The sequence below is a fragment of the Mustela erminea genome, chromosome 13 (assembly GCF_009829155.1).
Source record: "Mustela erminea isolate mMusErm1 chromosome 13, mMusErm1.Pri, whole genome shotgun sequence".
Classification (NCBI taxonomy): domain Eukaryota; kingdom Metazoa; phylum Chordata; class Mammalia; order Carnivora; family Mustelidae; genus Mustela; species Mustela erminea.
Window position 1 is genome coordinate 70,339,953 of NC_045626.1, and position 21,402 is coordinate 70,361,354.

Below are 21,402 nucleotides of genomic sequence, written 5' to 3' on the forward strand. Positions count from 1 at the left end.
GTGAACAGAGACCTCATTCTAGTATGGTGTATGTCTCCATTTTTCCTGAAGGTCAGAAGAAGCCAGTATCCGCAGCACACCACTGGTGACTGGAGATGTGGCATCCCTGGTCTGCTGCTGAGTTAGTATCAGAACAGCATCCCCACAGAATCTCTTCTGTGGCCTGAGAGCTCATGTGGTCAGCAGGTTCTTTTACTGTTTCTTTCTCCTTGACTCTGTCAAGCTGATTTATGAATTAATAGTTTTGGTTGGTTGGTTGGTTACTTTATTATTTAATTTTAAGATGTTATTTATTTATTTGAGAGTGAGTGCAGGAGAGAGAGAGCAAGCACAAGTGGAGATGGAGAAGCAGGTTCCCTGATGCGGGGCTCTGTCCCAGGACCTTGGGATCATGACCTAAGCCGAAGGCTGATGCTTAACTGACTCAGCCACCCCAACACCCTACTTTTTTTTTTTTTTTTTTTTTTTTAACTAGAATAGAGAAACGTAAGAATTTGAATTTAAGTGAAAATGATGTTTTCCTCAGATTTAGGAACTCTAGACTAACAAAAATACCTTATCCACTGCAGGCACTGGTTCTTTTTTTATTGAGATATAATTGATATATAACGTATTAATTTAAGGTGTACAACGTTCAATATCTGTATATATTGTGAAATGATCACCACAAAAGTCTAGTTAACATCTATCCCCATGTATAGTTAAAATTTTTATTTCTTCTGATGCGAACTTTTTTTTTTTTAAGATTTTATTTATTTATTTGACAGAGATCACAAGTAGGCAGAGAAGTAGGCAGAGAGAGGGGAGGAAGCAGGCTTCCCGCTGAGAGAGAACCCTATGCTGGGCTTGATCCCAGGACCCGGGATCATGACCTGAGCCAAAGGCAGAGGCCCTAACCCACTGAGCCACCCAGGCGCCCCGAGAACTTTTTTTTTTTTTAATTAAGTAGGCTCCACGCCTAGTGTCAAGCCTGACATGGGGGTTGAACTCACAACCCTGAGATCAAGACCTGAGCTGAAGTCAAGAATTGGACACTTAACTCACTGAGCTACTCAGGCACCTCTGTGATGAGAACTTTTAAGACCTACTTTCTTAGCCACTTGTAAATATACAGTGCGGTATTATTAACTATAGTGGACTCTCTCTTTAAGAAATGCATTCTGTTCACTTTTAAGGCTGAGTGACCAATTTTGATTGGCCCACATCAGGTTGAAGAAAGGAAGAGATCAGACCCATGAGGTAGAAATTGAAAGGTTTAATCCTCCTCCTCTCTCTTCCCCACATTCCCTTCTTAATTTTAATCTCTGCTAAAGCTTTATTTGATCATCTAAACACTCATCAGTAGGAACTTAGATAAATGAATTCTAGTTCATCTATATAGTGGATTATAATGCAGCCATTTTAATGGATATTTAAATTTATTGGGATGAGAAATTGCATGAACAGTATGATCCCATTTTGTTTAAAAATAAAATTTGTGTTTATCCGCAGTATTAAAAATAGTTATTTCAGGCTGGGAGGTGAGATTACAGGCAACTTTTCATTTTGCTTTTGATACTTCTCACTGTGTTCTGAGTCTCTGACACCAAGCACGCATTACTTTATGGTTAGAAATAAGAAAAGAGGAATGAATTCTTTTCCATTTTGGAGAACAAAAACCTTTGATTTGAGGACCAGATTTTTTAGACACCTGATTTGGGGTTTCATTGTTAACTGATTTCAGCCCAGTGGCCCTGGTCCCAGCAGGGCGACTTTTATTCCCCACCTAAGGCCTGTTTCCTTGCCTCCACAGGAAGGTAAATACTACAGTGAGGAGGCTGAAGTGGATCTGCGGGACCCTGGCAGAGACTATGAGCTGTACAAGTACACATGCCAGGAGCTGCAGAGGCTCATGGCTGAGATCCAGGACCTGAAGAGCAGAGGAGGCAAGGATGTGGTAAGGAGTGGGACTGGGATTGGGCAGACAAGAACCTGGTGGGTTTGAATGGGTGGCCTGGTTTTGCACCCATCAAAGCCTTTCCTCATCATGGTCTTCTGTCCTAACCGTGATCAGGGGGTTGAAGTCTGGGGGCTCCAGAGACGTGTCTGTTAACTTACGGGAACATGTCATCACCACCCAACTCAACTACCAGTTACAGTAACAAAAGTACAGGACAACTGATTTTTCTCATAACTGTAATTTGATAATTCATCTAACTGTATTACATGTTGGGCATTTTGCTAGGTTTTAAGAAATGATATGTGTAAATTCCTTTGCTTTTTAAGGATGAATATGTACAGGTATGTCATTTCACAGTAATTTCAGAAATGAAATTATTTAACATTAAATGAATGGAACAGACTTTGGGTCAAAGAAACCAAACAGTGGCTAAAAACAAAACCCATATTTTTCCAAGAATCTCACTTGTTTGTGCTTATACTAGCCAATATTGTTACGATAATTACATCATATTTTAATGTAGCCAAACTTTTCATTTATGGTATTCTGTAATGTTATTCTCAGAGACCGATAGTATGCAGGGTGTTGCTATTGTTAGGATCTCTGTATACAATACATAGGGACAGATTAATTGTTCATCGGCTGTACTTGCTCCGTCTTCAATTCCTGTTACTTCAGTCCAAGCAGAAATTGTTTTTTGGCCCAGATTTCCCTTCTACAGTCATTCTTCCATTTCCCACTTACATTTCTCTTGGTTCTGAGTTCCTTCCAGTATTTGTTTTCGGTCCTGGATGGGGATGGGTCAGAAGTGAGGTGCTGAAGGAAGCTAAGCCAGCACCTGTTGACAGGATCTTTACCAGTTTTCTTTGCCTACAGGCGGTTGAGATAGAAGATCGGAGGATCCAGAGCTGTGTGCATTTCATGACCCTGAAGAAGCTTAATCGATTAGCCCACATCAGGTTGAAGAAAGGAAGAGATCAGACCCATGAGGTAGAAATTGAGAGGTTTAATCCTCCTCCTCTCTTTTCCCCACATTCCCTTCTTAATCCCCTTTACCTCTTCTCCTCTGTCTGACCTGACTTGACCCACTCACCTCTGACCTTGTCCTCCTTTCAGGCCAAGCAGAAAGTAGATGCCTATCACCTGCAGCTGCAGAACCTGTTATATGAGGTGATGCACCTGCAGAAAGAGATCACCAAGTGTCTGGAGTTCAAGTGAGTTTCAGAGAACAGCCTTTGGCAAAATAGTCTGTTAATAACTGCTTTTCTTACATAGCTCAGTGTGAGCTACTCTCCTTAAAAAATCAGATGGGCTTGGAGACTGCAGGATCTGGGACAAGGGTGAGTAGATCACTTTGATTGGGAGAATTGGAGGCAGTGTTTTCAGGCTGCACAAAGAACCTCGGAAGCCTTTCTGACTTTGCATTTGAGCTCTGCACCTGGTCAAAAGCAGTTGTCTTTCTCCAGCAGGGGCCTTTACATTACCAGTCTGATTCCTGGGCACCTTGCATAGGAGCAACTGCCTTCCAGCCAAATCCTTTTAACCTTTGGCCCATTTTTTCCTCTCTAAAGTTCCAGCCGTTCATTTTTGCAACTGGATTTTATTCTTCAGAAGCTGAACTTCTTGCCACTTAGCTGCTTTCAGGTGAACAAACTATAATCTGTCAGTGTCTGTCTTAAAATGTAATGCCTCTTGGCAAATCCAACCTGAGAGATGAGAAGGAAGGAGGAGTAGACAGAGGAAGAGAAGGGAATATATTCTTGCTTGGTCAGACCTACTTGTGCAGATTGAGAAGAGGCAGGTGTTTTGGGGTTTGTTTTTGTTTTTTGCGTAGAGGGGCACCTGGGTGGCTCAGTAGGTTTAGCGGCTGCCTTTGGCTAGATGACGTCATGGTTCCAGGTCCTGGGACTGAGCCCTGAGTTGGGCTCCCTGCTCAGCAGAGAGCCTGCTTTAACCTCTCCCTGCCACTCTGCCTACTTCTGCTCTCTATCTCTTTGTCAAATAAATAAATAAAATCTTTAAAAAAGAGAGAACAAGCACGAGTGGGAGTGAGGAGCAGAGGAAGAGGGAGAAACAGACTCCCTGTTGAGTGGGAAGCCCAATGCAGAACTTGGTTCCAGGGCCTTGAGATCCTGACCTGATCTGAAAGCAGATGCTTAGCCATCTGAGCCACCCAGACCCCCGATGTAGGTTTTATTTATAATAAACTTGGGATAAGAGGGGCATATCAGTCATTGAGTCTGGTGTATTTTTGACAGTTATGCTGATTTGGGGGAGGTACCTTTATCTGCTGTACAAATTCATGTAATAATAGTTAAATATTAATAGAGGTGAGATCTGTGTCAGGCTTGTATCTCAGTTAATAATATTGTGTCATTGTCAGTTTCCTGGTTTTCATAATGTACTGTGTGTAGATGTTATCATTGGAGGAACCCAGGGGAAGGGTACACAGAGGAAATAAATTCTCAGTACTATCTTTGAAACTTCCTGTGTATCTTAAACTGTTTAAAAATAAAAGGGTATTAAATACAAAAGAATGTGATGCACCAGGCTGTAACCATCACTCAGATGAAAGCTGACAAATGCAGAATGCAGTAGAACCCTGGCCTATGGAGAGGCGGGTGACCACCCTTGGCCCCCGTCAGACAGCCTGGATTCACATTCCAGCTCTGCCACTCACTAGCTGTGTGACGTTGAGCAAGCTGCTCAGTTGTAGAAGTCTTCATCTCATTTCAGGTATGGAGATAGAAATCCCCATTTGATAAGAGTTATCATGAGAAATAAGTGAGATGAGGCTGGCATACAGTGGGTGCTTAATACCTGGTAACTGCTGTTACTATCATCTTTTGTCCACAGCCTGTGCACTACTGTGTTAATGCAGGAAAAAGCATTAGGTTTCTTTTCTTGTGAGTCACTGTATATGAAACAGTTGAAGCTTCTAAATCATTATACCCTGCTGGATCTTCCCCATCCCATGTTTAATGCAGTTAATATTTTGAACTTAAATGCAGTCCCTTACTTTTTTTTCCTGTCTCTAATTCTTGGTTTCAACCTGGCGGTCTAGGTCTAGACTGTAGTGTTTTTTGTTTGTTGGTTGGTTGGTTGAAGATTTTATTTATTCATGAGCAAGAGAGAGAGAAACAGGCTCCCCACTGATCAGGGAGCCTGATATGGGACTTGATCACAGGACCCGGGATCATGACCTGAGCTGAAGGCAGATGCTCAACCAATTGAGCCACCCAGGCGCCCTATAGTATTTTTATTCACCCTTCAGTTCTTAACCTCTTTTGCTAAGCTTGGACATCTGTAAGTTTTATAAGCATCCCTTCCAGGTCTTCAGCTAATTCATGGATAAAAACGTTAGACACGATGGATAAGGATCCTATCGTATGTCACCAACTATATTTCTTCAAAATGAAACATTTACTAATGAGCATTTGCTGAGAAGACTGGGTTCTAGGTTCCTGGGTAGTTGTAAAACAGGGTTGAGTAAGCATATGTGGAGGGAACTGTGGGTTCACTTAATCCATGGTTTGGGATCCTGAGAAGAGCAACCTGACATGTAGTTCTTCTCTGCAGGTCGAAGCATGAAGAAATTGATCTGGTCAGTTTAGAGGAGTTTTATAAGGAGGCTCCTCCAGATATTAGCAAGGCTGAAGTCACCATGGGAGACCCTCACCAGCAAACCCTTGCACGTCTGGACTGGGAGCTAGAACAGCGAAAAAGGTTGTGTATCCTTCCTGACCTTGTTAATCTGTGCTGACACAGACCTTTATGGGGACGGTGCTTTGTGATGCATGACCCACAATCATACAGCAGAGTTCTATGGAACCAGTGGACTGGTTTAAGACCAAATTAATTTGCACCTGATAATTCAAACTTGACCAACAATATAATGGGTGGGGCTGGAATTAGTTAAGGCTGTTAATAGAAGATTGGAGTAACTTTTCCTTTAAAATTTTAACATTTGAGATGTAACCTTTTGTACTGTAAATTTAATTTTTTTCTTTTTCTTTTTCTTCTGCCTCTGTGGTACTTTAAAGATTTGCAGACATTATTTTAGAAGATTATATACAGCATTCCTGTGCATAGACAAATTATAATTTACACAATCTTTCCTCTGTTGGATCAGACTTTCAGTTATTTTTTTGCTATCATAAATTATGCTTCAAGGCACACCTTTACATGAAAAATCCTGTATTAATAAAGATCTTTTATTTATTAATTGTAAATAGAACACATATACTGTTAATGATCGAGGTCTTTTTAAGGGGATAGTGTATTTTTCATATCAGATCTTTCATGGTTGTATTCCTTCATTAATAGTGACATTCTTCCCCATATTTGTATGAGAATAATAGGGCTTTTGTTGACACATTTGCTCTGTTTTCCATTGAAGAAGCAGGTGTTTTTACTTCTTTTTCTTTTTCCTGTTATAAAATGTATTTTATGCTTTTGGTCCATGTTATGAATTTAATAAGCACTAAGTGTGGTTCTTACGGAATTAGTGTCAGGTGTTGAGCAGATGGGGCTGGCCCATCACTCCTCTGTCCAGTACATGGCTTGCCTTGGCACAGGCTAAATCATGAGTGTTCTATTCCTGTGGTCCAGAGTCCATCACCACTCTGCCCCACTCAGGCCAGTTTAAGTGCTTCATTTGGGTTCTGTAGTTGCTAGGCCCACATGTTTGTGAAAGTTTTGGCTGTAGACCCTAGAGGCAAGAAAGAGAATAGAAAATGATACAGGGATATTCCCTAGTGGAGCCAGACAGGTATGGATTCAGAGCCCAGCTTTGTACTTGCTTTTAGCTGAATGACCTTGAGCAAGTTGTCTACTTGAGCCTTTGTTTCTTCCTTTGGGGAAAAGAAGAGTCCCTACCTATCTTCCAGGACTTTTATAAGGATTAAATGCAATAATGCTTATAAAGAGTTCTCGAAGTGCCTGACACAGAGTAAGTACTAGGTAAACATTAGTTAATCATGACTAACTGTCATTAGGTGGGTTGTAACAGTCAGTAGGTGTGTTGGGAGATCTCTGAGGAGCTTCGAGTGACAGTGGTCTGTCCTTTCCCAATAGGCTGGCGGAGAAGTACCGAGAGTGCCTGTCCAACAAGGAGAAGATCCTTAAGGAGATTGAGGTCAAAAAGGAGTACCTAAGCAGCCTCCAGCCTCGCCTCAATAGCATCATGCAGGTAGGACTCTCCCCCCATCCTCCCCAACACTGGCCTTTTGCTTTGCCCTCAGCACCCAGTGAGACCTTGCTGACCTGAGGCCTCCAGCAGCCTGTCTCCCTTTGGGTTTTGCCAGGTATGTTACTCTAGTGGGTGTCAGAGCCCAGTGCGAGGATGGTCCTGTTTGGAGTTTCTGCCCAGCTAGTACGGTAAGGTTGTGTCCTGGGTGGAAGAGATGCTGGGTGGGTTCAGGAACATACACACACGTTTGTCTGGAATTTTTTCTTTTCACCCAGAGCTGCTTCCAGGTAAAATACTTTTGCAAACTCTGGGGGGTTTTTTGTTGTTGTTGTTGTTTTAAGATTTTATTTATTTATTTGTCAGAGAGAGAGAGAGGGAGAGAGAGCGAGCACAGGCAGACAGAATGGCAGGCAGAGGCAGAGGAAGAAGCAGGCTCCCTGCCGAGCAAGGAGCCCGTTGTGGGACTTGATTTCAGGACGCTGGGATCATGACCTAAGCCGAAGGCAGCTGCTTAACCAACTGAGCCACCCAGGCGTCCCGCAAACTCTGGGTTTAATTTACCCAGAATGGTTTCCACCAGCCCCACAGCCTCCAGGCCTCTAAGCCTGCTTCTGTGGATGTCTGTTAGACTCCTGACTGCACCTTGGGGGCAGATGTTCAGTAGAGGTACTCTCTCTGAAAAGAACTTTACTCATATTTGAAAGCTGTTAGGTGCCTTTGGGAGGAAAAGTCCCCACTTTAGAATATAATGTAAAATGTCATGTCTTTCTGTATAGGTGACCTGATTTTTATTTGCTCCGTGAGGCCAGATTTGCTCTAAATCCTTATAGGTTGTTTTTTTTTTTGTTTTTTTTTTTTTTAAAGTAAACACTATACCCAATGTGGGGCATGCATTCAAGACACCAAGATTAAGAGTCACAAACTGGCTCTACTGACTGAGCCAGCCAGGCACCCCTCTAAATCCTCATAGTTTTATGTAGCAGAGTAAATGGTTAATAAGGAGGAACTTTGCAAAAGGACCCTAGAGAAATCAGAGATTCCCTTTTCTAGGATTTGGCAAGATCTGCATTTCCTCCCTTCAACTCTCGGCATAGAATTAGAATTGTTAACAAATATTCTGAGTAGCACTTCATAATAGGATGAAAAGAAAATGCAAAGTTTGTACTTAATTTTTCCTGATTGGTTTTTGTTTTTGTTTAAGATTTTGTTTATTGGGTGCCTGGGTGGCTCAGTGGGTTAAGCCGCTGCCTTCGGCTCAGGTCATGATCTCAGGTTCCTGGGATCGAGTCCCACATCGGGCTCTCTGCTCAGCAGGGAGTCGGCTTCCCTCTCTCTCTCTCTGCCTGCCTCTCCATCTACTTGTGATTTCTCTCTGTCAAATAAATAAATAAATAAAATCTTTAAAAAAAAAAAAAAAAAAGATTTTGTTTATTTATTTATTTGAGAGAAAGAGTGGGAGGAGGAGCAGAGGGAAAGGGACTACCAGGCTCTACCTCCATTGCAGAGTCCAGTGCAGGGCTTGATCTCTTGACCCTGAGATCATGACCTGAGCCCAGATCAAGAGTTAGATGCTTTATGGACTGAGCCACGTGGGCACCCCTTAATTTTTCCTGTTAATTAGAGTTTCTCTAAACATGCCTAAATAGGATGCAGTTTAAATAAAAATTTTTTTAAAGGATTTTATTTGTTTGACAGAGAGAGTAGGCAGAGAGAGAGGAGGAAGTAGGCTCCCTGCTGAGCAGAGAGCCGGATGTGGGGCTAGATCCCAGGACTCTGGGATCATGACCTGAGCTGAAGGCAGAGGCTTTAACCCACTGAGCCAACCAGGCACCCCAGGTTAAATAAATTTTTGTATAGTACAGTCTTATAGCTGTGATGGAAATAGAGGACATCATACCACTGATCAAATAATTGGACAGAACAAAGATTTATCATCTAATTAAACAAAACAATGCCTATTGTAGGACATAAAGTACTATTTGATTGTATACCTTTGTTAACAAAGTATCCATATGCATATATATGGTATATACATATATACATATGCATATATATGCATATGTGAGTCCAGTGTATGCTTAGAAGAGTCATTATTTATACCAAACTATTAACAATTACTTTGGAGTTTGGGAACTGGGATGTTTGTTTGTTTTGTTTTTAAAGTACTTTACGCCCAATGTGGGGCATTGACCCTGAGATCAAGAGTCACATGTTCTACCAATTGAGCCAGTAAGGTGCCTCTGGAGAGTTTCTGCTTTATAAACTTGAATACAATCTTTTTAAGTAGATTTCACACAGGTCTTGAACTTAAAACCCTGAGATCAAGACCTGAGCTGAGATCAAGAGTTGAATACTTAACTGACTGAGCCACCCATGTGCCCCAGATACAACTTTTTAAAACAGTGCACGTATATTACATTTAAAAAAATAATTTTGTGTATAGAAAAGCATATCGTTCATAAATGTATAGCTCAGTGAATATTCACAAGTGAACACATCTCTGTAACTGGCACCCAGATTGAGAAAAAGAACATTGATTTTTCAGAAGCAATTTTATTTCCCCTTCCAGTCACTGTCTCCTCTCACCCACACAACCCCCCCCAGTAACCATTATCTTGACTTCTAATGTCATAGGTTAGTTGGGCCCATTTTTGAACTTAAACAAATGGAATCATATAATATATACTCTTTTTTTTAAAGACTTTATTTATTTATTAGAGAGATGGAGAGAGGACACAAGTAGGCAAAGCAGCAGGCAGAGGGAGGGAGAAGCAGGCTCCCTGCTGAGCAGTGAGCCCAATGCCGGGGCTTGATCCCAGGACCCTGAGATCATGACCTGAGCTGAAGGCAGAGGCTTTAACCCACTGAGCCACCCAGGCACCCCATAATGGTATCTTTTAATGAGCATATGTTCTTAATTTTTATATGATCTGATGATCAGTTTTTTCCTTTATGGTTAGTGTGTCCTATTTAAGAAATTGATCTCTGTCCCAGGGTCATGGAGATACTGTCTTATTTTCTTATAGACGCTTTATTGTTTGTCTTTCACATTTAGATCTCTAGGCTTCCTGGAAGGGAATGTTGTACGTAGTGTGAGTTAAGGGTCAGATTCATCTCCCCCCGCCTCGTGTTGGTGTTCAGCAGGGTCATTTATTGAAAAGACCATTCTTTCCACACTCTGCTGTGCCACTTCTGTCTTAAATCAAATGTCCCTGTAGGTTTGTTATGGTCTATTTGTCTATCCAGGCACCAGTACCACACTGGCTTATTTACCATAGCTTTTTTTTTTTTTTAAGATTTTATTTATTTGACAGAGAGCGCAAGTGTGAGAGAGAAAAAGCATGGGTGGTAGAAGAGACAGAGGGAAAGGGAGAAGCAGGCTCCCCACTGACCAGGGAGCCCAATGTGGGGTTCAATCCCAGGACCCCGGGATATGATCTGAGCCAAGGGCAGACACTTAAAAAACTGAACCACCCAGGCACCTTGGCCCTTTGCATTTAACATAATCAGTTTTAGAATCAGCGAGTCAATTTTCACGTGCTGAGATTTAGACTGGTATTGCATTGAATCGGTAGATCGCTTTGGGGAGAATTGATTTCAAGAAAATATTGAGTCTTACAGACCATTAACATGGCGTGTATCCATTCATTTAGACCTTTCATTCTCAGACCTTTGTGTGGAGGCTTACATACCTTTCACTTACTTATTCATAGGTGGTTGATGTTTTCTTGATGCTATTGGAAATGGCTCTTTATCTAAGTTCATTTTCTTACTGTTTGCTGCTTGTTTAAATTGGGGTTTTTTTGTATTGACTTTTTGTCTACCTATTTTAGTTTATCATATATTTTTAGTAAGTAAAAAGCTATTTATTAAATAAAAAGCCACCCCTTCACATGTGGACTGCCTAAGAAGAGAAAACAAAAACCCTTCTTTTATTGCGTGCAGGCTTCCCTCCCCGTGCAAGAGTACCTGTTCATGCCATTCGACCAAGCTCACAAGCAATATGAGACAGCTAGACACCTGCCACCTCCCCTCTATGTCCTCTTTGTCCAGGCCACTGCATATGGGCAGGCCTGTGGTGAGTATGGGGGTTGGGTAAGGAAGAGGGGCTGTGGGAGCAGCAGCCTTGGCCGTTTGAGTCATTTGGAAGCCCTGCCTGCTGAGGAAGGCTCCCTGGTCCTGCTCAGAAGCCCACAGGTGACAGATGCTACTTCCCCGCCACACCACCCAGCATGGCTGCTTTGACCAGCTGGCCTGAGGCTAGACTAACCTGGTGGGCATTTCAGAGTGGATGGCTTTGAATCTTTGATGAGCCTGGCTGGGTAGCTGTTGGGTGCAGTGCCCCGGCAGCTTGTCTGGGCTCCCAGACACTCACTCCATCAAGGCACGCTTGGCAGGGGGATCGGCACCTCTTGCTCTGCTTCAGAGAGAGGACTTGGTGAACACAGGTACCAGGCAGCTTTCCCAGACTTTCACCAAGCCCAAACAAGCTGCATGCCATTATAGTGATTACTAAGTGGGAAGATGTCTCCGCTTTAAGCTTAAGGGCAGCCCTTTACTTCACTAGGATTTTGAAAAGTTTTTGGAGACCCTAACTTTTGCCTTACTGCAGCTTTTACCCAGCACCTAAACTTTTCTTCTTCACCCCATCGCATCAGACAGATATGTATCGCACCAGTGCATGCCTCTCCTCCCAGCCATGGGCACCAACACATTACTGTCTCTCTTCTTGTGTTTTCCTGGTCCTTCTGGTCCGCTCCCTCCCTCTTGTTCTCCTCCTTGTTTCCATCATCAGCTCATATGAAATCCTCCCAGCCCCCTAGACAGGGTGAGTAATTTTCTTTTCTTTTGTGTTTTAACCCATCCTGTTTCCTTTCCCATTTTACTGTAGAATTTCAGGATTAAGTTACCCAAAAGAACAGTTAGGCATTTGCCAGTGGTTTGTGGGGGCAACCACCTTATTTGGGGTGAGGTATGTTAGTTTATGAAGGGCTGTCAGCAGTAGCCAGCCACCTGGGAGGATTATCTCAGTGGCTTGCCAGGTAGAGGAAGTTTGCCATCCCTCCTTAGTACAGTTGGGCAAACCATTTCAGGCTCCTGTGACTATCTGTAATCTGTATACCCTTTTGAATGGAGCCAGAGGGGTGGTGGGCTGTCTCGACCTCCCAGTGAATTGTCAGTCGGGTGCACAGAACAGCCCACTTACATTTGTGCTTGAGACACTGGGCTCAAGTTGAGTAGACCTGGTCTTGAATCCTAGCTTTACGACTTCCACCCATTATATCCTGCAACTCTGAGCCTTAATTTTCTCATCTCATAGCTATAATAATTGTATGGCTTTCATAGGGTTGTTGTGACAGTTAAACGTTAATTTGAAAAAAATAATTTTATAATTATAAGGATGAGCTTATTTGGTCCTCACCACCCAACTGGGCAGCTGCTGTCTGTCAAGACAGAACTTCATTGTTGCAGAAAGTGGGGCTCAGAGCAGTGACGTAACTTCCCAGATGTTTAGAAATTGGGGCAGAGACTCAGATTTGGGACTAGACTGCAGGATCCAAGTTCCTATCCACTGTCCTGCCTCCCAGTTAAATGTGACGGTACCAGCGAGATGCTTGGTGTAGTACAGAATGGAGACTAAGCACTTAGATGAGAGCAGTCATTTCCAGGATGTGGACAGTGGACAGGTTCTGGATGAGAATCCTTAAGACAGTTGTCAGCAAAGTATTCTGTAGCTTTAGGCCCTAGGTTGGTATTGTGCATTGGTATAAGCCTGAAAAGAGAGGAGTTCACTGTAGTCTCAGGTAGTGCTGGTCCAGAAGTTTGCACTTTGGGTTCTTTGTTCTCAGTCAACACTGGAAAAAAGACTCAAGTATCCTCTCAGGTCCCTCTTCATTTGGAGAAAGGGCTTTTGCCCTTCCACCCCCCAGTCAGTAAGGACCTGTGACAAACGCAGAAGAAATGCATTCCCAGAGCTAGCCTTTTTATATAGCTTAGCTCCTTCCCTCAGCAGCTGTCATATGAAGCCTTTTTCTTGCTCACAGATAAGACATTGTCTGTGGCAATAGAAGGCAGTGTGGATGAAGCCAAGGCTCTGTTTAAGCCTCCTGAAGACTCCCAAGGTAATGTAGTCAGATTCTTCCCCATGTTTCCCTTAGCTGGTTCCCGGGACACAGGGTCGCCACTCACAGGCAGTGCTGGGTCTTTGGAAATTAGCTGTACTAGTTTTGAGTATCACGGAGCTTAACTTTAACGTCCTAATGCTCCGAATAGACAAGAAAAAAGCAGTGCTTGTGGATTTCAACCCTGCTGCTCACTAGCTCACTGATCCTGGGAAAGCTCTTTATCATTTCTGAGCCTCAGTTTACGCACCTGTCAAAACAGGATAATAATTACTTGTGTAGGATAAGTGGATTAAGTGAACTCATGTGTGCAAAGTCCTTAAGCATCATTCTAGGCACATAGCAGCCCCTCAAATTGTATGAACTGCCGCTGTTGTTGTTATTTATACTACTGTTACTGCTACCACCACCACTACCAGTGGAGGGGCTTGTGGTCCACAGGATGACAATAACAAGCACTTTCAGAAATAGGAGGAAGGGGGTAGTGGGATTATGAGGCATTCCTCTTTTTTTTTTCTTGGGTCACCGTGTTTTCTGTACCACATAAACAGCAGCAAATCAGTTCATCGGGTATTCTGATGAAACGTATTTACAAGTGACACAGAGTCTTGGTGCCTTTATGCCCCCTCACCTCTAGATGCCTTCTCTTTGTGTTTGCAGATGATGAGAGCGACTCAGACGCTGAGGAGGAGCAGACCACGGTGAGAGCTGTTGCCCCACAGGAGTGTGCCATGCAGCCACGCCTGGGGTCTGCTAGTTGGCAGGTGCTATTATCCCTAGAAGCAGAAGAAAGAGGTTGGAAAGAAAGGGCTCCTGGGGGCCTGGCAGCCAGATAGTTGAAGCAGCAGGTCCCAGGCAGAAGTCCATGGCCTATAGGGAGAAGGAAGGGGGAAATTCGTAGGACTAGTGCTTTTCTGCTTTGATATTTCCTTTATCCAGAAACGCCGGCGACCCACACTGGGAGTTCAGTTGGATGACAAACGCAAGGAGATGCTGAAGAGGCACCCGCTGTCTGTCATGCTGGACCTGAAGTGCAAAGGTCTGGCTTCCCTTGTTCTGGGCAGTCCCATAGCTGCAGGTGCCCAAGGTCCAGCAAGCCAAGTCCTGTTTGACTAAGAAAAGATTTTGGTTTCATATTTCTCTATTTTTCCTCATTGTTTGGCATGAAGTTTGTTTGATTTTTCCCCCCTAAGTCATAACTGTAACAATTCAGTACAAAACTAGACACATAATGGATGCTCAGTAAAATTACACCAGTTTCTGAATTTGTTAAATCAGATACACAGAACAAGTTGCAAGAGTATGCTGGTTTTGAGTAATATGACCAAAGTGCTTAATATAACAAATGTAGGTAGAGGTTTGTATTCTGTAGAGAATGTATGTTTTGAATCTAGTTTTGTTTGGATAAAGAAGCATATGATAAGGCATTCTAGCAGGGTGAGAGTAACCATTACATGTAAGTTTCCCTCTTCACCTGAGACTCCCAGACTGTGGTCCTTGGTCTTACCTCCAGTGACAACCATTGTGATAGATTTCTATGTGTTTTCTAGAACTATTCTATGCATTTGAGAGCTCTTATACTAGTGTTTGTATATCCCCTTCTATTTTTAGTTTTTACACAGGTGGAAACATATTCTACTCACTGGTCTCTTTACTTTTTTTTTTTTTTTTAAACTTGTTATTTTGAGATAATTTTAGACTCAGTAGAGTTGCAGTAGTAGAGTTCTCATGCTCTTCATCCAGCTTGCCCTGATGTCAGCATATTACTTAACTGCCGTGTAACCAATGTTAATTTTACTGGTATAATATTATTAATTAAGCTACAGATTTTATGCAGGTTTCCCTGGTTTTTCCGCTAATGCTCTTTGTTCCAGGATCCAGTGCAGGATCTCACATTGCATTTGGTTTTCTTGCCCCTTCTAGGCAGTGATAGTTCCTCAGTCTTTGCTTATCTTTCATGACCTTTGCAGACAAGGTCTGTTACGTAGAAGGACTCAGTTTGGGTTTATCTGGTCCTTTCTCCTGATCAGACTGAGGTTATGGGTTTGGGGAGGAATACCATAGACATGGTGTTCATTATGACATCATATCAGGATTAAATGTTGTCACTCTGTCTTATTACTGATCATATGAACCTGGATCCGTTTGATCACTTCCTTTCGTATTGTTTTTGTTAGAAGCAGCTAAGTCCAGCCCACACTAAAGAGGTAGGAAATGAAGCTCCCTGTCATGGAGAGAGGAGTTGTAAAGAATTTGTAGACGTTCTTCCTTTTCAATCCAGTATGAAATTAACATTGAGTTTTTGTTCAGTAAAAAAGCTCTTAAAACCCTTGCTGCCTTTCTGTTCCCTAATACTATAAACTCTGCTCTCATGTTCAGATTGTACATGGTCTTCTTTTCCTCCTCTCGCTCCAGATGACAGCGTGCTTCACCTGACTTTCTACTATCTCATGAACCTCAACATCATGACAGTGAAAGCCAAAGTGACGACTGCCACGGAGCTGATCACCCCCATCAGTGCAGGGTATTGGGCGGGCTTGGTGGAGAGTGGCGCATGGGGGTGGTTGTAAGAAGAACCTCAATGTAGGCTGATCTTGGTTCCTCACACTCGGAGGAGGTACACGGCTGTGTTGATTTCTGTTGTCGTGTCCACATGGCCTAGGAGTCCTGGCACATCACTGGTATTTAGGAAGCACTAACTGACTTTAGTTGGTCCTCTAGCTACACAGCAGATGATGAAATGACTACAATGTATGGCAAATTGAGTAGGTGGGGCAGAGCTCCGCTTTTTATGAACAGTGGAAAAGCATGAATGGAGAAGTGGAGTTTGGCACACATTATTAGGTTGACAAATTTAGGCCGCCCTCTCCCTTTACTTTTTCTGTCCCAGGGTGCTGGGATTGTTGCTTGACAGCTTAGCTCGGTCCCAGATTGTTCTTACCTGGAGATGAGAGAAGATTTTGAGGAGGGTGAGAGGAAGCAGAGTAATCAAGGACACAGGTCAGGAATCCCCAGGAAGCCCCTGAGTGCGGCAGTCTTGTTTCACAGCTAGGAGTGGGAAGAAGGGAGGAGGACGTAAGAGATCCTGGGGTTCAAATAGCCTCACTTACAAACGCACTAGCCTGGCCTGGCACTCCAGCATACTGAGTCTTCGTGCTGGCTGTACAGAGACCACTGAGGGAGGAAGCACAGGTCTGGTGCCTGGTGGGCTGGGGCTCTTCCCATGGCTGTCTGGTGGTGCCTTGTCCCTGGGTTCTCTACCCTGCACTTACAGTCCACGCCCCCTTCAGGCTACAGCCCTGGTTCCCTAAGGCACTCTGGATAAAATTGACCCTATTCTCACCAGACCCCAGCAGAGGGAGCCCAGAGCATTTAGTTACACTGCCCAGCTAGAGCTCTCAGTCTGGCAGCTTGAGGCCATGGTGGAGCTCCTTGTCACCAGCATTCTGCCTGCTCGCCTCTCAGACGCCATACTTACTAAGAACAGGGCTGCCGGCTGGCCTCGGTGCACACTTCCAGCTCCTCATAAAGCTCCACATGTGCCACAATGGGGGCAGTGCTGCTGACTGGTTACCAGCTGGGCTCCAAACTCCAGCCTGTCCTGTCTGCCACTTAGAGCTTGTGTGCACCTTGAGCCAAGTGTCCTGGCCTCTGAGTCAGCTTCCTCACTCTGGTTGTTTAACTGTAATATCTCCTTCAAGGGTGTTTGTGAAGGACCAGGTCCAGTGCTCAGCATAGGTGAAGCACTTGATAAATGACAGCTGTGTTTATCATGAATTTGCTTAGCTCTTCACAGTAACTTTACAAGGGGAGGAAACTGAGGCCTGTGTGACTGACAGTGAAAGATGGGCTATGGCCCCAGAAGAGGGAGGAGATAAGAAAGAAAGCACTACCCTGAAACCAGGATTATATCTTTATGGGCCTCCAGGTGTAGTTTTAGCTCATCCCCCAGTTTTCTGGATGGAGAACCTGAGGTCCAAAGAGTATGTGACCAGTTATGGATGCCCCAAGCCTCGCACTCTGGACTTCTAGCCTACAGGCCTTTGCTCAAGTACAGGCTGCTTTGGCCCTTGGGGAAACCAGGCTGGTGTATGGTTCTATTTATTATCTACTAAAACATAAGGATACTTTTTTTTCCCCCAATATAATCACAGTCTCACACTAATTCCTTAGTATCACCCAATATCCAGTCAGAGTTCAAATTACCTTGATTGTCTTGTACATGTTTTTGTTGTTTTTTGTTGTTGTTGTTGTTGTTGGGTTTTTGTTTTTTTTGTTTTTTGTTTTCTGTTTTGTTTTTATATTGAGTTTTGAATCCGAATCTCTATAAAGTCCAAGTGTTGCAGTTGGGTGAGGCTTCTCTCAAGCTTCTTTTCAACTGAATGTCCCTGCCATCTGTTCATTTGTTGAATGGAATGGGTTGTTTATAGGTTTCCCTGGTCTGGATTTTTATGCTTGCATCCCTGCAGCACAGTTTAATGAGTTACTTCCTCCCTGTGTATTTCATGTAAATTAGATTTAGAGGCTTGATCAGATTTTATTTTGATTGTTTTGGCTGGGGAGACAGGGAAGCCAGAAGATATCATAGATGTCGAGTATTTCCATCAGGAGGCATAGGTGGTTCTTTGTTTTTGTGGCATTAGCATCATTGACAACCATTGCCAGAATCTATTTCATTAGGGAATTGATGTTCTTAATACAAACAATTTAACATTTAACCAACCTTGCTGAATGTTCTTTAAGAAATTATTTTCCAGGGGTTCCTGGGTGGCTCAGTGGGTTAAACCTCTGCCTTCGGCTCAGGTCATGATCTCAAGGCCTTGGGATCGAGCCCCACATCAGGCTCTCTGCTCAGCAGGGAGCCTGCTTCCTCCCCCTCTCTCTGCCTGCCTCTCTGCCTACTTGTGATCTCTGTCTGTCAATTAAATAAATTAAAAAAAAAAAGAAAGAAATTATTTTCCAGAATGATTTCCTTTAGGGCATTTGACTAATCAGTTTTTCATTAAGCCATTAAACCATTCTTAATTATTTTGCAATTTTACCAAATTTTTAACCCTTTATTATTATTTTATAACAAAGATTTGAGTAATTGGGTATTTTTTGTTTCAGTGTTGTGGGGGGTTTTTTTGTTTTTTGTTTTATGTTTTGTTTTGGTTTTGTTTTTGTTTTTTGGTCAGAGAGCCCAAAAGCAGGGGGAGCAGCAGGCAGAGGAAGAAACAAGCTCCCTGCTGAGCAAGGAGCCTGATGGGGGACTAGAACCCGGGGCCCTGTGTTCTTGACCTGAGAGCAGATGGTTAACCAACTGAGCCACCCAGGCATCCCGGTGGTTTTGGTTTTTCTTTTTTTTTTTTTTTTTTTTTTTTTTAGTAGACCCCATGCCCCGCATGGAGCCCATTGCAGGGCTTGAAGTCGCTACCCAGAGATCAAGACCTGGTTGAGATCAATAGTCAGATCCCAACTGAATGAGCCGCCCAGGAGCCCCTTGGTGTTGTAGTTTTATGACTATATATAACCTCCCCTTTTATGTCCATTATTTTGTTGTCCTGAACCACATATTACAGAAGTAATTTTGTCAAGAAGATTTGATTCTTCCATCAGGTTTTGTTAATTAGAAATCTTTTTGTGCAGCTTTAGCTGTTTCATTCTATTAGTAGTAGTTGTTAAATATAGGCCAAAAGACTGACAATTTTTTTTTAAAGATATATTTATTTATTGGAGGTGGGGAGGGGGCATAGGGAGACTGAGAGGGAGAATGCCAAGCAGACGCCCTGCTGATTATGGAGCCCAGTGCAGGGCTCAGTCTCATGACCTGAGACCACAACCTGAGCTGAAGCCAAGAGTCAGAGGCTCAACCAACTGAGCCCAGGTGCCCCAACAAAAAAAATTTTTTAAGATACTTATTTTTTTGAGAGGGGAGATCATAGAGGGAGAGTGAGAGAGAGAAGGATGGGACTTGATCCCAAGACCCTGAAGTAATGACCTGAGCCAAAGGCAGGCGCTTATCCCAACTGAGCCACCCAGGTACCCCAACAAATTTCTTTTTAAGATTTTATTTATTTGAGAGAGCGTAAGTAGGGGGAGGGACAGAGGGAGGGGGAGAAGCAGACTCCCCACTGAGCAGGAAGCCTGATGCAGGGCTCAATCCCAGAACCCCAAGATCATAACCTGAGCCAAAGTCAGACACTTAACCAACTGAGCCACCAAGTTGCCCCAAAAGACTGACAATTCTTATTTATTTTCTAGTCAGTTCTACACAAAAGGCAGTGAAGGGGCAGAGATCTAGAGGAGGGCAGAGAGTCCGTAGGAGAGACAGGGAACTGGGAAGAGTCAGAAGCTGCCACTGTCCCATTGCTAAGTTCTTGAAGGTGTGCCGGGGCTCTGAGCAGCAGAATTCGCCCATTCTGCTAATTGAGTTGCTCCTGAGTTGCTCCTATTACGATACCTGGAAAGGTAAAGAAGAAGGAGGATCTCCCCCGCCCCCCACACTGGCTGAGGGAAAGAATGAGCCTTGTCCTTTGCGATTAGATTACTCCATTATCCTCCTCTTCTCCCCTCCCATTCCTTCTCCACTTGTCATGTTTAATTACAGGCTGTGCCCTAACCATTCCAGGTGGGTGGCAATGGCGCTGTCTCTCTGCTTATAGCCCTGGGTCACCTTGTCTCCAGCACATGTGATAATGTCTTTCTCTGGCGACATAAAAGGGGACCTTTTTCTGTAAATAGTATAAAATTTGGCCAAAGTAAGATAGACACACCATCAAAACTGCACACTTGTTCTTTTGGGGTAGAAAGGATTCTCTTCTGCTCTTAAGAAAATTGTGATTAATTTATCTCCAGTGTCACAGGGCTTTGCTGCCTTTGAGGTAAGGCCCTGGTCATCATATTACCTCGAAGGGATAGGGTTTTCAAAAAAACTCGGTGCTTAGAACAACTACTGTCTTTGATCAGATAGTGCAAATCCCGGCTCCAGTACTTACGAGTAGTATGATCTTAGATGAGCCATATTGTTCAAAGCTTTGAGTTTCTCCTCTGTAAAATGAAAATGGTTATACTCCCTCCCTCATAGGGTTGTAGGGGTCTGGTGACCTCAAGTATAAAGGTCCATAGGAAGCATTCTGGAAATGGTAGCATGACCCTCAGTGATAGGTGGCATTACCATCCCCAGATCACCAAGTCTGCCTTGAGGCAAGGCATTGGCCAGCGTTCTCACTGCGGTCTTTTCCCTTTGCCAGTGACTTGCTGTCTCCTGACTCAGTCTTGAGCTGTTTGTATCCAGGAGATCACGGAAAGAAAACTCCAAATCCAGCCAATCAGTATCAGTTTGATAAAGTCGGGTGAGTCAGCAGTGTCTCCTCCTCTCCCAGCCTCTCTGCTTTGGAGTGCCTCTGGCAGCTCACCATTTAGGGCCAGAGGCCTCTCAGTGGGGAGGGGAGACTCTGGGGTGGGGTGGTAGTGTGGTTTTAAGAGAAGGGAATGCAGGGGCAAATGAAGGTCATGGAAGGGTGAGGAGGGGTGGAAGCATCAAACTTGGAAGACATAACATATGATATAATAACATGGTTTATCATTTTAATTCTCTGAGGATTAAAAACTTTAAAAACATTTTAAAAATTGGTAGGCTGGTGAAAAGCTCAGTGGCACTGCCTTATTGAGATTTGCCTATGAGTAAGGGTAGGAAGAGAAAAGCAAACATGGGAGAGGTGAAATTCACAGTAGGGAGGTGATGTAGTTTAGATCCTGGCTGTGAGTGGCTGAGCCAGCAGGACTAGTCCATTTTGAGGGGGTGAGGGGATAGGAAAGGCTGTGTCCTGGGACCACTGCAGAAAGGACTTATAACTTTTATTTATGTATTTATTTATTTATTTGACAGATCACAAGTAGGCAGAGAGAGAGGGGGAAGCAGGCTCCTAGCTGAGCAGAGAGCCTGATGTAAGGCTCTATCCCAGGACCCTGAGATCATGACCTGAGCTGAAGGCAGAGGCTTTAATCCAACTGAGCCACCCAGGTGCCCCTATAACATCTTTTTATGCTGTGTTCTTTTCTGCAGCATCCTGACTTTGAGAGACTACGTACTTGACCTAGGTCACCCCTATTTGTGGGTACAGAAGCTGGGTGGCCTCCACTTCCCCAAAGAGCAGCCCCAGGTGTGT

The 21,402-nt window shown here is 43.6% G+C and overlaps 1 protein-coding gene across 4 annotated transcripts in view; it reads left to right on the plus strand.

The window, feature by feature from the left end:
• The window catches only part of THOC5 (THO complex 5), a 35,091-nt gene that overhangs the window by 2,923 nt on the left and 10,766 nt on the right, over nt 1-21,402 (plus strand). The window contains exons 2-15 of one of the 4 annotated variants that reach the window (XM_032309849.1): nt 52-121; nt 1,793-1,936; nt 2,816-2,929; nt 3,056-3,153; nt 5,519-5,665; nt 7,016-7,130; nt 11,076-11,208; nt 11,926-11,958; nt 13,175-13,252; nt 13,913-13,953; nt 14,192-14,291; nt 15,668-15,776; nt 20,485-20,586; nt 21,300-21,396. In XM_032309849.1, coding sequence (XP_032165740.1) covers nt 1,892-1,936; nt 2,816-2,929; nt 3,056-3,153; nt 5,519-5,665; nt 7,016-7,130; nt 11,076-11,208; nt 11,926-11,958; nt 13,175-13,252; nt 13,913-13,953; nt 14,192-14,291; nt 15,668-15,776; nt 20,485-20,586; nt 21,300-21,396 — 1,212 coding nt within the window. In that variant the 5' untranslated portion in view covers nt 52-121; nt 1,793-1,891. Of the gene's footprint in view, nt 1-51; nt 122-1,175; nt 1,240-1,792; nt 1,937-2,815; nt 2,930-3,055; nt 3,154-5,518; nt 5,666-7,015; nt 7,131-11,075; nt 11,209-11,925; nt 11,959-13,174; nt 13,253-13,912; nt 13,954-14,191; nt 14,292-15,667; nt 15,777-20,484; nt 20,587-21,299; nt 21,397-21,402 lie in introns of those variants that run through there. The other 3 variants (XM_032309847.1, XM_032309848.1, XM_032309850.1) reach the window with 3 other exon arrangements.